General features: G+C 38.1%; 1 protein-coding gene across 3 annotated transcripts in view; it reads right to left on the reverse strand.

Annotated features, from left to right (window-relative positions):
• FNDC3B (fibronectin type III domain containing 3B) overlaps window positions 1–18,606 on the reverse strand; it is a 364,617-nt gene that overhangs the window by 39,583 nt on the left and 306,428 nt on the right. For all 3 annotated transcript variants that reach the window (XM_003894828.5, XM_031663575.1, XM_003894829.4), the window contains 5 exons: window positions 18,068–18,173; window positions 16,927–17,099; window positions 14,730–14,843; window positions 13,805–13,954; window positions 8,083–8,363 (listed from right to left, as the gene is read on the reverse strand). In XM_003894828.5, the coding sequence (XP_003894877.1) occupies window positions 8,083–8,363; window positions 13,805–13,954; window positions 14,730–14,843; window positions 16,927–17,099; window positions 18,068–18,173 (824 nt within the window). The remainder of the gene's footprint in view (window positions 1–8,082; window positions 8,364–13,804; window positions 13,955–14,729; window positions 14,844–16,926; window positions 17,100–18,067; window positions 18,174–18,606) is intronic.

The raw sequence follows: 18,606 nt of genomic DNA on the forward strand, positions 1-18,606 counted from the left end.
GGGAAAAAGCCCTTAAAGGCATTTCAGAAATCTTGGAGACACAGCCCCTCTTCTCCAGAGGCCTAGGAAGACCGAATAATTAAAGGTTTATTGAGGCCTCATTAGAAGCATATGCTGACACCACACTTTTTGTACAGCCTACAGAACCAAAGGTTTTGTACAGCCTACAGTTTATTATGAGCCAAACCAATCTTTTTTCTTTATACATTAAAAAAAAAAGTGATGTGGAAAGGCAAAGGAACTAAAATAGCTAATGCAAAGTCTAAAAATAAGAATAAAGTTTGAAGAATCACACTACCTGATTTTAGGACTTAGTATAAAGCTACAGTAACTAAGAGAGTGTGGTACCAGTGAAAAGAAAAACACCTAGATCAATACAAGAGAATAGAGACTCCAGAAATAGACCTACACAAACGTGGCCAATCAACTTTTGACAAAGATGCAAAAGCAATCCAATGGAGAAAAGACAGTCTTTTCAACAGATGGTGGTGGAATAATTGGATATCAGTAGGAAGAAAATAAACCTCAGCTTCAACCTCACACCTTACACAAAACTTAGCTCAAAAGGGACCACAGATCTAAATGTAGAATATTAAACTTTTAAGAAGAAAACACAGAAGACAACCTACTACCTAGAATTAAGTAAAGAGTTTTTGGATATGACATGAAAAGCATGATCTTACATAAAAGAAAAAAATAAAAAACTGGATTTCATCAAAATTTGAAACTTTTGCACTGCTAAGAGAATGAAAACAAATAGATACTGGAAGAAAATATGTGCCAACATTACATCTGACAAATGATTTGTATCCAGAATGTATAATGACCTCCCAAAACTCAGTTAAGGAAATAATCCATTAAAAATGGGCGGAAGACTGGAATAGACACTCTACCAAAGAGGAAATACAGATGGCAAATAAGGACACAAAAACATGTTTGACATCATTAGCCATTAGAAAAATGCAAACTAAATTGGCAATGTAATACCATTATGTTAAAAAAGTGCTGGCAGGGATAAGGTACAACTGGAACTCTCCTATTTTGCTAGTGATAATGAAAACTGACATGGCCACATAGGAGAACGGTTTCCTTTTAAATATATACTTATTACATGACCCAGCAATCCCAATCCTAGGTATTTACTCTAGAAAAATTAATATTTATGTTCACACAAAAACCTGCACACAAATGTTTACAGCAGCTCTACTTATAATCACCTAAAACTAGATAAAGATCTGCCTCATAGTTTGGAATGTAGTAAATACTCATCTCTGATAAAGTAGAGCAAAAACTCCATCACAAAGGGCCTTACTTTTCCCAGATTCTATTACACTGGGGTTGCATCAAGTCTTCTGTAGATAAAGCAATGTAAGTCTCTCGGTATAACACTGAACGACTAAAACTCTTCCTTGCCTCCCACATGAGTCTTATAAGATTGCTTTATGGTATTAACACAAGAGTTTCTTTCTATGATTGGAATGTAACATATTTTTCTGCAACTGGAAATGAAAAATCTTTTTAAAAAGGCAGTCATCATGATGGTAGAAATTACTACCCTCTTCCCCTTCTCAGGAAAAGGAAATTAAGCCGGACATTAAGTTTTAGTCTTTCTTCAACAGTGTAACACATTTCCTCACCTACAAGGTTTATATTAAGGTCCTTCCAGTGTCCAAACCACCATTCCTTCCCTTTATTCTAGGTACAAACATACCCAGATTCCAGAGGCCAAGATCCTTTCTGCCATCTGCTGGCTTACCTTGCATTCTAGGGGATCCTACCCTTTGCTCTGTGCCACTGAATAGCTCTTAGCTACTTTAATACACAAAAGAAAATAAGGTAATGAGTTCCTTAAGATTGTTGTTCTATTCTATTCAAGAAAAAAATTGCTAAGAGATTTAAATCACTTATAAGAATTTAAAAACAGTTTAGAAGATACAAGTATCAAGATACAAAAATAAATTTAGATTTGGTATTTGATTTCTGTTGTAAATTCATTTACTTCCTCAAAGCCTCCCTAGTATTTTGGTAAGTACTAGGTTCTTTATATCTTTAGCTCTACGGTTTTCCAATCTTTCACTGCGTATATTTCCTAGGCATATAATCTTAGCTTTAACACACACCACCACCACCACCACCACCACCACCAAGAAAACTGTGGTAGCATTTAACACTCTTTAGCAGTGTAGCTTCTCTGGGAATCCTGCTCATCAATTTGGAGACCTTGGAGAAATTATTGAACACTTTTATGTAACAGTTTCCTTATCTATAAAAGGGGGACAGTGACTTTTTTCTGCAATTGCAAAGAAGATTACTTAACTAAGATAAGGGATTTATGTATTTTCTAATTTTTAATACTTTATACTCTACAATAAAATCAGGAGAGGATTCAAGACAGCCAAAAGCACTGGCAAACTTTCAAGTGTTCATTTTTGGAGTCATGATCTTGATGACTTCTTTGGGAGTGCTACGTCTTGCCAAAAGTGCTGGCACAGGGGCAGGTCTCACTGCGGCTGCACTATTACACCACCTCACTTTATAACATGAGTAACCTGCTGATCCCACTTCCTCCAAGGAATGGCCAAGGACTCACCAACAGCTGAAAGGATGGGCTTCTTTATAAGCCATCCACAGCAAGGTGAGAGTGAGACAAAGATCTCAGCAATTGAAGAAAACAACAATGGCAACCATCACTACACACATTGAGAACTTGCCCTGTTCCAGAAAATGCACTAGAGTGGGAAGTACTATTACATCTGCTTTTAGAGATGAGGAAACCAAAGTTAAACGCAGAGAGGTTAAATAACTTGATCTAAATGACAGAGTGGCCACTAGGGGTTGAAAGCTAGGTTTGACATCTACAATATCATCTCTGATTTCTATGCTGACCCCATAAGGTAGGAGCTACTTTGTCTGTTTTACAAGTGAAGAAACTGCAGCTCAGCAAGGTCGTGTCAGACACACGTTAGATCCAGGCGTGAACAGGACTCCCTTTAGGTGCAAAGGCCCTGTGTGTCTGGCATACCATACGGTCATATCGTAACAGGGACCAAATATGGCTACCAATCCCACCAAATGATCATGTTTAATTCAAACCACACTTTCAGTTCAACAATGACCGTCTGCCAAGGAAGCAGGCATTTAGAAGAGTCAACAAGTTTACTTCACTTTATTCAAGCAGCATCTGGCCCTGAAATCAACTATCTAGATTTTAAAATGCTCAATTCAACCTATCCTACATTTTGACAAAAACACATTTTGTTTCAGCAAAAATACATGAACATTTAGGTGTATAGCTGATGCACTGAGCTAACTTTAATTGTTTCTAATGATGATGTAACATTTAAAATGGAAAACAATTGAGGAACTGATAAAATAGAATGAAATGATGTTGCATTATGGGGAAAATATAAGGCCTCTGAGCATGGGAGGCTGAGACAGCTGAATGAGGACTGACGCAGTTGCTGTTTGTTTTGGTTTAGGGTGAAAAACACAGCATGTGAAAATAATTTCCTAATTCAGTGAGACGTGACATTGGACTAATGGGCAAAACACTAACCTGAGGAACCACTCCAAGAATTCACCTCAGAAAATAAAAATTGAGTTTTAAGTTTTATTAAATTAATTAGAGTCTATCCAAAACCCAAACTTGAGAAGTTTTCTCTTTAGTTCAAGTAACATGCTAATCTTGAAACCTAGATAAAATCTGCAGGTCTCTGTTTTGTTTAATTTGCATTATGTCTGTTTAAAAAATCTTCAGCTCTGCAAATTAAGTACAAGGGAAGTAGCATTTTCCTTTCCAATTTGGAGAAGTGATGTAACCCCAAGCAAATTCTATCTTGGCCAGGCTGATGTGAAAAATCTCTTCATGTTTCCGGGAGTCTGCAATATTCATCAATATACTAATATTATTGATTAAACAAATCAAATAAAGAACCACATTCTTTATAAATTTTGATTAAAAATCCACTATTAAAGGATCAAATTTTATATGCCAAATACACTCATGCTTTAGAAGATCATAGCCTTCTGCAATGCACTTTATATACATAATCAAATTTCTACTACAAAATATATTAAAAGAAGAATGACTTTCAAAACAAACCATCCTTAGCTGGGAAGACTTCCCTCATCAGGACTGGCCATCCCAGAACTCAGGATGTTGAGAGTGTGGGTGTGAAGGAGACTGAGAGGGCCCACAGCCGAAGGGACTAGGGTAGGAGAGGCCTGAGAAGCAGAAGATGGGCTGGCTTTTACAACAGCCCTGCCCTGGACTATCATCTAATGAAGAAAAATATGAAAGAAGAGAATCATCATCAGAAAACATCTGAAGTATGAAATAATAGCAAACACAGAAAATCCCTTTTGGCGGGGAAAAGATGGGCTCAGAGTAAAGTTATTCATAGAAGGCTTCCTGGAGAGGGGAGTCGGAACTGGCCTCTCACCAAGCTCCTGCTCCTGAAAGCTCCTTTGACACCAATGCCACCATTCCAGCTCCAGGAACTGAGACTTGCTCTTCTCATACCCTGCTCTGGAGGCAAAAAAAACCTTGAGGGATAATGCCAGGTTTCTACAGATAAGATCTCTACCTATAATCTGGTTACGACCCATCTTTCAGTTCATTTCTTTCCTACCAAACATTAACAACAGATTTTCTGATAATTTATTTACTATGTGTCAGGCCCCATACTAGGTACCTGACCTCTTATCTACAATACCTAACAACTCTGTTAAGTAGTGAAAATTATTATCCCCTTTTTATTGGTCAGGAAACTGAGGCACAGAGAGCTTAAGTAAGTTCCTAAAGTTTGCAGAGACAATAAATAAGGGATAGGATTGAAGTCTAGGCTGCCTGACTCCAGTCTGCTACCACTGAACTACTCAGAACTTGTCTCCTAGTAAAGCCCACCTCACCTTGTTACGACAAAATGATTTATGATTCACTTCTTGGCAGCCTAACATAGTGCTTACCATATAGTAAGGGCACAAAAAAATGTTATTTTTAAGCCTTTTGTACTTAGCAAAAGGAGTACAAATGAGCATAACAAACAAATCTACTTTAAGTTTTGGTTGCCTGCCAGCTCAGTATGAGTCAGGCATATAATAAGGTTGTTTTAAAAAAGTAATCTCAGGCAATCTCACTAACTGCTCAGTATGGAGAACAAGGAAGGCAACAGTCCTGGTCTGCTCTGAGCCAGTCAACCAGACCATTCCTGGAGGTACGGGCACTGCACGTCAGAGGGGTCACCAAAAACCTAAAAACACTCAAAGAGGATGGAGGCAGTTATAGAAAACCTATGCTAGTGAAGACAGTGTAAATGATGGTGGGATGGTTAAATAAGAGACAGCTGTCATTATAACATAATGATGTTTAGGCCCCCTGTGGGGCCAACTGCGGTCTACAGGAGTAGGGCTCAGACACCTGTATTTTGAAAAGGTTCTCCAGGCAACTCTTATATACATTGATATTTAAGAATCGCTGCTCTAGGGCCGAGCTTTTCAAGTTTTCATAAGCATCAAAATCTTCTGAAAGGTCAATTAAAGCACAAAGTGCTACGCCCCACCCCTAGATTTTCTAATTAGGTAGGTTTGGGGTGGAGCCTGATAATTTGCATTTATCGAGTTCCCAGATGATGCTAATGCTACTCGTCCAGGGACCACACTTCGAAAATCACTGTTGTTGAGGAAGTTCTAAGGCCAGCAGTTGACTTTAGATATAGATACAGATATAGAGAGGTTGATCCACAAATAGATTCAGATATAGAGAGGTTTATCCACAAATAGATTTAGATATAGAGAGGTTTATCCACAAATAGAATGGACTGCCTGCTGAGTGGAAGCTAGAACCACTGCTCCTGTCACTGAAGATGCTCAAGCCATAGAAGGACTGGGAAGGAGTGATACCAGGTGATCTGATGACCCTCTTATCTTGCCAAATCTATGACTACTTGGCTGGAAGCATACAAAGCAAAGTTAGGTTTTCATTTTTAATAATACTGTTTTCCTTCAAACTAAAGGACAAATTCAATTTCGAACTCAATTATAAACTTAAAGGAATGCCTTTAAAAGTAGCATTGTAATTCCTACAGAATTGAAATTTCTACAGAGTGTGTCAGCAAGCCAATGGGTAGTTTGCTTTAATAGCACCCATGGAGAAATGACCAATCCATTGAAAAAGCTTTTTCGCATTAGGACATTTACTAGAGAGGTGTACAACCCCGTCCTGGCAACACAGAGAAAGAATAAGCTTGGTTTGAGAACAATATGTAACTGCTGAAGGCTTTAAAAAAAAAAATCAAACAAAAGTAACAAGTCTTTTATCCAAGCTCCATGGTCTGCTTAAAATGTTTCATTCCACATGTTTTTATCTAGAACATCATGATCTGTTCACTTATATTTTAACCAATTTATAGGACAGAAAAAAGGTGAAGTAAAAGTTGATTGGGCCAAAATTATACCTTTGGTTCCCTGAAATACTCATTCTGTATTTCACTATAATTATTGCAATTATGTTTTTGAAACATAAAACAAGAAGACTGTGGTTTGAACATAGTTCTATTAATACTATATAGTATACCCAATTGTGTGCTATAGAAACTAAAATTCCTAAAGCTGTAAACTGGTTGGTCTTAAGTATGAATTATTATTTTTTTATTGTTTATATTTCTTTATTGAAAAAATACTCATTTACTGATACTGGCGCACCAATATCTTAGTTATAAACATTAGCAAGTAAAAATATTAATTGAACTTGGTCCCTAATATTTAGTTTATGATTTCATGATATAAAATATAAAATATACTATTATTAAATGATAAATACTGACTCACAAAATGTAATTCAGATTAAGTGAACAATGGATTAAAACTAGAAAGAATTTAAATATGATAATAATTCATATTTGAAATTTTTTGTCTATTTGTATATAAACAGAAATGGGTATGTAAAATTGTCCTACATGTTAATCAGAAATAAAACAAACTACTATAGAATGATATTGAACATAAAAGGTTTCGATTGATTTTCATTCATTTGGTAGGCTATTATTTTGAAAAATCAGCCTGTACTTCAAGATGTAAAAGAAAAAGCAAGTATGCATTGTTTTTACCTCAAGTATGTAATGTCCAATTTATAATTTATTGATTGGCCAGCAAAGACAGTCTAAAGTTTTTTTTTGTTTTCTGGTTTTTTTTTTTTTGCCAAGATCAACTGTATGACTAGGACCAAACATTTGCCTTTTCTAAAGCTATTAAATTGCCATCTGTCTAAAATGGTATCTTCAAAGCTATCTTATAAGGAAAAGGTGGCATTCTCCCAATGTGAGTTTCTTTTCACATTCAGCTCAATGTACTAGCCTTGGCATAATAATACTGAATTAAATTATTTATGCTGCATTCATTAAACACTTTTTAAATAGGGTCTTGAGGTTTTACTATCCAAATCTAAGCTCACCTTTCCATAGTTCCTACACTACTAAACCATTTCATCTTCTCCATAACAGAACTATCCTCTGAGGTGCTTTCTGGTATGTGGAAGACATTTTTGATAATTTCAGCAGTTGCCTGGCATTTCCTTAGTAAACAATGATTCTCAACATGTGTTCCCTCAGTTGAACCCCTGAGCTCTAGATATTTTTTTAGACAACCTATGGTTGTTTAATGAAAGTCAACATATCTCTAATGCCATCCTTTTAGAAATCTTAAAAGTTTTATCATCATTTAAGCCACTGTTAAGGTCGGCACAATGTCTGGAAGAAGCCAAATTCTTGGGCTAACGTATTGCCAAAGACCTTTTATAATTTCTGACTTGAGTGTTCAGAGGACTGACTTGAGGATTTGAGTCCACTCTGGGGTAGAGACAGGTGTGGGTCAGAGTGGACACAAAACTGTCCGGTGAGTCCCTGAACCCGTGTGGCTTTTTCACAGGTCTTCTGGCCTGAGGGATCAAGGTGAGACAATACCCTGGACATCTGGGCTCTTAGAAACAGCTAGGAGATGACATTCACTGGTCATTTTCCCCCAGCGGTTTACTTAGAGCCCCAAGTGCTGATGTGTTGATGCAGATTTCTACTCCCCTGCACTCACCGGTAGGTGGTTTCTGGAAGGAGATCTTTCATAACATGCGTGGTGGTGTTGCCCACGGTAATGCTAGTGTCTCCTAGATCAATGTTGTAACCAAGGATTTCAGATCCGTTATTGCACGGCTCTTCCCAGTTCAGTACAAGGCACGCAGAAGGTGAATCAGGGTAGGCATCGAGGGGCTCCTCCTCCAGGACACAGAGAGTGGAGACGGGGTCAGGGGCAGACGCTGGTGTCTGGCAAAGGACAAGTTCACTGTATGGCCCTGGCCCTGCTTGATTGAAGGCCTACAAAACAGAATAGCAAGACGAAGGCCATATTACACCATTAGCATGTTTTGATGCCTCTGAGTTAGCTGCCATTAAATAAATCTAAAGTAGTACACATTTCCAGACATGCAGGTAGAAATAAATCCTAGAAAATGTCTACTGTCTGATGACCACCTTCCAAAACATGCCAACCACACTTTTTCCATTAAAGCAAAATATGGCCACCATCATTTCTTATGAAAAATAATTTAAAAATAATATTTTATATTTGCATGACCTATTTCAGTTTATACATCATCTTACATGATCTTCATAATAACCCACTATGGTAGATCTTAAAATGCTAGATATTCTTATCTGCCTTTTACAGAGATGGGAACTCAGAGTCAGATTAGATAACTTAGGCCTCAGATTTAGAGGCAAAGCTGGGACCGGAATCCAGTTCATCTGACTTTTAAGTCTAGAGCTGTCCCGGAATAGCAATAGGAAGAGGCATCTTCTATCTTCCACATGAATAATAAACTCATTCCTGAAGTCAATCCTTAGCACTCATCTGACTTTACCCAAGAGCAAGAGCTGATACCTAATCACTTCCAGATCTTTCAAATGCTTATTCATCCCTAGGTCTCCAAGATGCCACACTTATTTCTCCTCCTACCTTACTTGCTGCTGCTGCCTCTCAATCACCATTACTGCTTGCTACCATCACCCTGATCTCTTAACACTGGTGAGTATCAGCACTTGGTACTTGGCTACCTCCTCTTTTCTACCTCTACTCAAACTTTTGGAGATGTCATCTTGTCTCAAGGCGTAAACGACACTGATAACCTACTCCCAAATTTGGATGTGCAGCCCACACTCCTGCTCTGAATACTGGTCTAGGGTATCTGTATTCAACCACTGAGTATCTCCACTTGCATGTCCAACAGGCCTCTCAAACTCAAATGTCCACACAGCTCCTCATCCCCATCCCATCCCTCCTTACAAAAACCTGACTGCATCTCCTGAGGTTTTCCTCATCCTTCAGAGCACTCAAGTCATAACTCAGTCATCCCTGGACACCTTTCTTCCTCTCATGCCCCTCTCCAGGCCATCAGCATATCCTGTATTACTCTAGTCCAACCACACTCTCTCCTATCTGGTTATTCTAATGACCTCCTAGCTGGTATCTCTGTCGGCCCTTGCCCAATAATCTATATTCACAGCAATCAGAGTGATTCAGTGAAAATATGAATTGGGATTTTTGGTTCAAATTCCTTCAGTGGGCTTCCATCTTATTCAGAATAAACTTTGAAGTTCTTATGAAACCCTACAGAACCCTATATGATCTGCTGTTCACTACCATTCCCCTTCAAAAACCCATTAGCACTGTGACTTCATTGCCTGCTACTCTCCCCTTTACTGACTCTGCTCCAGCTACACTGTCTTCCCCGCTGCTCCACAGGGACACCAAGTTTGCTGCCTCCTCACAGCCTTTGCACTTGGCTGCTCCTCCTGTCCAGAAAGCTTTTTCTCTAGACATCTGCACAGCTTGCTCAATCACCTTCATTTGAGAGAAGGTCTGTAGGTGTCACCTGTTCAGCGAGCCCTCTCTGAACACATTTCAACTTGCAATCCTTCCCCTGTGGTCTTTCACATTTCCTATTTCCCTTCTTTGTTGTACTTTACATCATGACACTTATCACCGACATAGTATATAGTACTCCTCTGATTAGAATGCAAGTTACATAAGGGCAAAGTTGCCTGTCTGGCTCACTGTTGTACTATTTCTGGCAACTGTACTTGATACAGAGTATGTGTTCAATAAATGTTATCAAAAAAATTTTCTTTCTTATAAAGAGAAAAACATTTGGTAGCTTCCTTACAAAAGTGAATGTACTCTAAAACTTAGTTTTCATTTAGTGTGCTGGACAGCTTATGAGGTCAAATTAAAAAACTAAAGGACTTTGAGGGGTTTTTTTTGTTTTTGTTTTTTTTTTGAGACAGGGTCTGTCTCTATCTGGAGTGCAGTAGTGCAATCTCAGCTCACTGCAACCTCTGCTTGCTAGGCTCAAGCGATCCTCCCACCTTAGCCTCCTGAGTAGCTGGAACCACAGGCACACACCACCACACCCGGCTAAGTTTGAGCTCTTAAATCAAGGTCTAAAACAAAACTTACAATTCCTTTGTTAATTTCAAAGAAGCAGGCTTAAAGCATTTATTTGCTATTAAATCACAGTTGAAACTCTACTGTAATATTTTGTCATATCCATTTCTGTTTCATTACAATACCTCAACACCTTAACTCCTTTTGGAAAAATTTTAACATCACAAATTATTTTATGAGTATATATTTTGAGATTTTGGTACTGATATAAATGTATCACAGAGGCAGAAAAATAGGATATCATGGAGCCCAATGTCTGTATCAACTAGGGTTTGGTATCACCATATCACAGAAGGACAAGAACATGGCTTTTAAGAGTTGGAGCTTAGTTCAAACCTTGATTCCATCATTTAACAACTGTGTGATCTTAGGTAAGTTAATTTCTCTGAGCTTGTTTCCTCAGCTGTAAAATGGGGACAGTAATGTCTACTTCATAGAATTACTGTAAAGATTAAATAGGTTAATATGTAAAATCTTGGCAGAGTATCAGGCCAGCAGTAGGAGCTACACTTCCTTCCTTCCCACTGGGAAAATTATGAACAAAATAGTATTTTCTCTATTTTTTCAAACACCTTTTTATTGGGTACTATTTTAATACTTACAGAAAAGTTGCAAAAATAGTACAGAGAAATTTCTGTCTATCTCTCACTCTGCTTTTCCGAAGACCAACATGTTACAGAACTACAGATTAATGATCAAAACCAGGAAATTATCACTGGTGGCCGGACATGGTGGCTCACGCCTATAATCCCAGCACTTTGTGAGGCCAAGGCAGGTGGATCAGCTGAAGTCAGGAGTGCGAGACCAGCCTGACCAACCTGGTGAAACCCTATCTCTACTAAATACACAAAAAATTAGCCAGGTGTGGTGGCAGGCGTCTGTAATCCTGGTTACTGAGGACGCTGAGGCAGGAGAATCGCTTGAACCCGCGAGGTGGAGGTTGCAGTGAGCCAAGATAGCGCCACTACACTCTAGCCTGGGCGACAGAGCAAGACTCTGTCTCAAAAAAAAAAAAAAGAAAAAAATTATCACTGGCACTATACTCTTAACATACAGACCTAATCAGAATCTTACCAATTCTTCTAATGTTCTTTTTCTACTCCAGGATCCTACCTTCTTTTAACTAGCCTGGGTCTATAGAAAACATTTGATTTATACCACTTTTTATTAACAGTTTTAAAATGAAATTTAATTCAAAATCAACTTTTTATAAATAATAGTATGCCTATAATATACAACATGCTCTATGAATGGAATTACGCCAGCACTTAATTAAAACAGTCCTGAGAATATAAAAATTCCAAAATTCCTAAGCAAAACAAGAAACGTTCCACCAAATTTCTACAAAACACAGTATAGGTATTATAATACCTTTTTATATTATTTTATTTTTTTGAGACAGGCTCTCACTCTGTCGCCAGGCTGGCGTACAGTGGTGCGGTCACAGGTCACTACAGCCTTGACCTGGCTCAAGTGATCCTCCTGCCTCAGGCTCCTGAGCAGCTGGGACTACAGGTGCCTGGCTAATTTTTGTATTTGTTTTTGTAGAGGAGGAGTTTTGCCATGTTGTCCAGGCTGGTCTCGAACTCCTGGCTCAAGCAATCAGTTGGCCTCAGCCTCCTACAGTGCTGGGATTACAAGTGTGAGCCACCATGCCCGGCCGATATTTACGTTTTTAAGGTGCCAAATATTCAAAAAATATTGGCGTTTAACTTGACTTTGTAATCATGTTGAATGAAAATAGTTCATATTTGGTCCACAAATAACAATAAATCGATACAGGTTGAACAGATCCTTTTCCTGGCAATAGTCCTTTAGCATGGCAATGGTAATTTTAAAAGTAGTACTCCTTTCATAAGATCTGAGTCATTTTATTATAAATAAGTACAGACATTTGAAAATATATTTCTACTCCTGTTAATACAAGGAGGCAAGATTATTATGCAGGTTCTATTCTTATTAATGTATCTTTTATAATGTAGCTTTGAGAAGTCAATGCTAAGACAACATATACTGTGAAAGAGAAAAAAAAGGAACTATAATAACATTTTAAAGAAACACCAAAACTCAAAAACCATAATGGAGTGAAGTTCTTTACTGGGGTGGCAGACAGCTCTTTATTTATATCCTGCCTTGATAGAAAAACAGGAGTGTGGCACATAATTTAACCTTTCCCCAATGACTCAGCATCACTATTATAAAGATCAGACAATTTGCTGTGACACTGACTCATTGTCAAAAGGTTAATTATGTCCCAGGTGCTTCATTCGAGAAGCAAGAAAGGTGTATAACAAAAGAGTTTAATCAGAAATGTTTCAAATAAAGTAGACTTCAGAATTTAACAGAAATGCTTCAGTTGCTCTGAAAAATTAAGTTATGAAGCAAATATTTTCTCCAAAGAGACCAGAGACACTGGGTGTACTTGTAATAAGGAATTTGATCCATGACTTAAATCAGGTGGGAAGTTGACTTTGGCATCTCTGCTTCTTTATCTATTCAAATCTAAATGTGTATGAAGACAGAGCTCTTCAAGGTCAATAACCACATCTCATTAATCTTTGTATCTCTCTTCCTGATCTTCCTTTGATCCTGGTACAAAGTACTATAATGCTCAAGAAATGTTACTGAACAGATGGAAAGAGGAGGACAAATAACTCTATTTTCTCAAGAGACTAGGGCTTTACATAGAAAGAATAATAATATAGCCAAGTGAGTAAAATAAAAGTAAACCCATGGTTGTTGCCACTCTGGGGGTTTAGGCTATGAACCAATTTTTCTTGATGTTATTTTATCTGGACTCCCAAGTGGAAGCTTATAGATAACCAGCCTTGATAAGTGTCACTGGGAGGTGGGGTCCTGTAATCTAATGCAGACTAGTCCAGATTATTTTTGGCTCCATTTAACAGCTCGTAAAATAATTTTCTGTCTTTTGCCAGCTCTAAGAGTCTTTCCCACTGAAATGTGCATCTCAGGGGAATGAGACAGAAGGCTCCTTCCCTAAGGAGCTGTGTCATCTTTCCCGTGGACTTGGGTCATTTATTCAGCAAACTGATGAACAGACAAGATACAAGGGTGGTGAGAAGCAGAATGGAGAAGAAACTTATTTTGTTCTTAAGTTTCAGAATTTCCTAGAGAAGTGGAAATTAACTGCAAAATACCAAAACAACCAAATGTATTTTTATTTAAACGGACTCTTTTTTTCCATAACATCCCTCCTGACAGCCTCCACCACAAGCCTTTGAGTGGGTTTCCCAAAGTGTCTTTCATGGGAAAACCAGTCCTTGTGAGTAACATCAGAATAATGTCAACCTACCTGTAGTCTACAGCAATATTGTGCAGCAGGCAACAGGTCTCTTATTTCAAAACGGGTGTCTGTCCCATGATAAATGAATTCTAAGGATTCTTCATCTTCTCCCCATTCCAACCTGTACTCTGAGATGTCAGCACCAGAACTATCAGGACTCTGGAAAGGCAGAAATTGAAGTAGTTAATGCTGCCACTGAGAAGAGAATCCTACTGTGCTTGTATTCAAGTAACTAAAATGGGAAAGAGAGCAACATGCCTCAGAGTATTTCAAACACATATAAAGGAAAGGCATGATCACAAATATATACACCTACTACGTACCCATAAAATTTTTTTTAAGGTTTAGAAATTTAAATTTAAAATAGGGCCGGATGCGGTGGCTCACGCCTATAATCCCAGCACTTTGGGAGGCTGAGGTGGGTGGATTGCCTAAGGTAAGGAGTTTGAGACCAGCCTGACCAACACGGTGAAACCTTGTCTCTACTAAAAATACAAAAACTAGCCAGGCGTGGTGGCGGGCACTTGTAATCCCAGCTGCTCAGGAGTCTGAGGCAGGAAAATCACTTGAACCCGGGAGGCGGAGGTTGCAGTGAGCCGAGATTGCACCACTGCACTCCAGCCTGGGTGACAAGAGTGACACTCCGTCATAGAAAAATAAAAATAAATAAATAAAATAAAATAAAAATTGTTTTAAAAGAAAGGCATGAGAAATCATTTCCTCTCAATTTTGACTATGGTAAAATTTCCACAACTCTAAATAACATAAGCAAGTGGCAAGTGCTAAGGGTGATTACTATAGTATACAGAGCAAAAAAAAAAAAAATCATCTATATGTGCATTTTGAATTTGCAGCTTCCTTATAATTTGTATTTGTATTTGGGGGTAGATAAAGTAGAAGAAACAGAAGTTGATGCAGAATGTACCTGACTTACCTCCCAACTCACTAAGACACATCCATCAGGCATACAAGAAATACAAGGTGCTTTGCACTGTCCAGGGGGCCCCGCAGCAGTGGTAATTTCTGAGACATCAGAATAGGGACCGTACTGAAAGAAAACACACACACACACACACACATATGTATATATGTGTGTATGTGTTTGTGCATGTGCGTGCATATAAAAGCTTATAACCAAATAAAGGTTAGGCTAACATCATCATCAACACAACAAATTTACAAATATTACCCAATGATTTTAACTTTCAATTCAATGTGTATAAGTTTTTCTCCTACGTACATTCCCTGAGTAGTAGACGTCTGTCATTTTTTTAAATGGAAAATAATTAGTTGGTTGACAAAATATTTTCCCTTTCTTGGGACATCTGAAATAAAAATATGCTGATTTTTGACAAAACAGGACAATCTGCTTTCATATTTCTCAGAGGACATCCAAGAAAACTAAGTCAGATGCTCACTGCAGTTTAATTTTTAATGCATAAAAGTATACTTGGAATTGTTGGTGATCGAATTCTAGGTATTTCTTCTAGTTACTGGTACTTTCCATTTTGAAAATGAAGGCTTCTGTAATGTTTTCTCAGTGTGTTCCCATCACCTCACCTATTCAAGGGTATCCACGGCAATTCTGATGTTACCATCAGTGACCACACTGCTCAGAGCCGGGAATTGCTAGAGACTTAGCACACTTTGAGAGAGTCACAGCCACCTGAACCACCCATTTTAATGGTGGCATATTTGATACTTCAAAGGTTTGGGGCAGAGTAAAAACTTTCCAGGATAACAAAATATATGACTGTCTTTGTCAAAATGGGAAAAAAAGATGGGGAAGAAAAAAAAAAACACCTCTCAACATAACATGCAAAGATGCTCGGGAGTTGGGGAAGCTCTCTGAAATGGACCTCGGAAGATGACTACAGCAATATATATGGTGAATTTCTAATACAACGTGAATAAACCCAAGCTGAAGATAGTTTCTTTATAGGATAAATCAGTGAAAGGGCTGAGAAAAGTACAACTCACACCAGCCCAGTTGCACATTTATCTTTGTTGTGGCAGACAGTAACTGAAAAGTTGATGAGAGAATGGGGTAGACACAACAGTGTGTTCACCACCATCCATCTTCTTTTCGCTTACATGATTATAAGTTCAGGTGCATAGGCGTTAATGTTTAGACTTTTTTGTTTTCACTTGAATATCATTGTTGTGTCTGAAATTCTTTTCTATTGGAGAATTAGAAGAAATCCACTTTCGGGTGCTCTGCCTAAGGAATAGCCCTTCTTTTATTCCTTTACTTTCTTAATAAACTTGCTTTCACTTAAAACAAAAAGTCACTGCAAGTTGGGCTTTCTTATTTTTTTAAAAAATCATCAATTAGCTAACTATATTTATTTGCAGGGAGCCCATCTATACAAACCACTGGCACTTTGGATGGGACATTTAGCATTAGCTGGCTTTACCCACGCCCTTCTGCCCGCTTTTATGCTTCATCAATCTCTAAGCCCACTCAAAAGCCTCACAGTTAATGGGACTCCCACTGCTCATTATTCATCTCCCCCCAAATCTACATCATTTGGCAATTTTAAAGAAAAAAAGGACAACCACCTTTATGGATATAACACAGACATATGTATTCTCAATCTCTGATAGCTCAACTTGACAACTCCAAATGGAGCAATAGAAGGAAGGCCAGAGAGTCCTACAGTTTTCACTTGAAACAAAACAAAAACAAGCTGGTGTCCCCAGCCACTACCCCTCTCTAGTTGTAAAAACTGACCTAAGATGTTGCTGGTTCATTTAGACAAGAGAGTATAAAACTTTTATTAGAACTATTATATATTCCTAATTTCCCTTAACTGATAAAGTCAATAGAAGAAAAGGAAATTTTCTGAAAATTGTCAAAAGTATCTACAGGGTGATATCTTTATTTACCTTGAGTGCTGTCTTCATAGAATGATATGAGGACAAAAGAAACAAAAAACGTCTAATGCTGGGTCTATATGAAATCACAACAATATCAACTCAGAATTAAGATTTACAGACACTGCATTAATCGTTGTCAAGGTTGCATTAAGACTGCCAAAAATTTCAGGAGGCTAGAGACAGAAGTGCTAGCACTTTGGGTTCTGACTATGCATTCTGATTCTGGTTACAGTGTATGGGCTTATACTCACCCCTCCATCATTCAGAGCCCGCACCCGGAAGCGATACACGGTTCCAGGAAGCAGGTTGCCGACAGTGCACTCCAGCTCTGGACCGTGGTACACCTCCGAGGCTACGTCTTTGGGCTCCGTCATCTCCACGCTGTACTCTGAGACCTCACAGCCACTTTCAGATGCAGGAACATCTGGGAATGAAGAATTATTTTCATCTTAGAACACTTTGTACTTCCAGTTGACCAAACTGCACCAGATTTCACACAAGTTGTGCAAAATATCACATAGGTGGCCTGTCCTCAGTATCTCCCTTACAAAAGAATCCCTGCCCACCAAAAAGAGTTTTAAAAATAAAAGTTTCTGAATGATGTTATCCATACTCTCCAAAGCAAGTCCATTGAAGTTTATTTAATTACATTGATAAAATAATCCCCAAATCATAGGAACATTAGATATATTTCTTCATATTTTAATGCTAGGTAAATGGAAGAAAAAGAAGCAAGAAAAATCTCTTTAATTTGAAACCAAAGGTCATATTAAATCAAAATACAGGACCCCAGGTTGGCACAATTTATTATACTTTAGACATAAGTGGTGGGAAAAAATAGTCTGCTAGAGAGTTCTGTACATTTGTATTTATAATTACACATGTTGTAAACAGCTTGGCACAACAAAAACGCTAATACAGTTTAAGTCAACACTGTAAAAACATCAGGACCCACACAGGACAATGCAGCAGAGGTGGTTACACACAAAGACGAGGAAGAATTCCATGTGATCTTATAAACCATTCTTTGGTTTAATTTCTAAATTGAGTACAAAATTTTTTTCCCATTAATAAAGTTGAAAACTTTCTGAAAAAGACTGGCAGTTCTTGAAATACTCCCTAGAAAAGTGTCCCCTGAAGTGTGGGGGATAAACCAGGTGTGTGGCACCATCAGGAAGAGGAGGATGAGGGACAGTGTTGGGGGTGTGGATGGGGGGAATGACACACATAAAAAACCTGGGTCAACATACTTCAAGAGGAATATGGACATCTTCAACAGACAAAAACATACATGGTCTTTAGAAGAAAGCTTTGAAACTTAACTACAAAGCGTAAGTCTTCATCTCCAATTGTCCAAACTACCAATGTCAACGGGAAGGTTTGTTCACTCACCCCACTCTAAGTGGACTTCTTTGTGCTTTGGTCTACCCAAAACCCTCGGTGGTCGACACTGACCTGGTGCAATGCTTAGTGTGCGAACAGGGAGACTTTCAGAACACTGCAGGAGAAACACCAGAGAGAACCATCTCTTAGTTACTGTGAATTTATCAGACCTCTACATATTAGGCAAATTCCACCCCATAACTGCAAATGTTACCGAAAAGGGGTTACACACTAAATGTGTGCACATTATGGTAAGCTTTTAATGTAATTAAGATCTTCATATAAATGTATGTGTGTGTGTTTTAAGGGTGGTTATAGACTTCATATGGCACTGGGAAAAACAAAAATGATTATTTTTGAAGTTAGATTAGCAGACATGAGTACTGTATATCCTAAGCAATTCTTTTCCTTTAATTCAAAATTAGAAAGACCCTTCATGAGGACAGAAGAGAACACAAAACGACATCTGGATGAAATTTTAAAATGGTACCATAAATGGCCAACCATTCACATACAGAGCAGAAAAGCAAATAAACACAATATTAATC

Source organism: Papio anubis, chromosome 2 (assembly GCF_008728515.1).
Source record: "Papio anubis isolate 15944 chromosome 2, Panubis1.0, whole genome shotgun sequence".
NCBI lineage: Eukaryota > Metazoa > Chordata > Mammalia > Primates > Cercopithecidae > Papio > Papio anubis.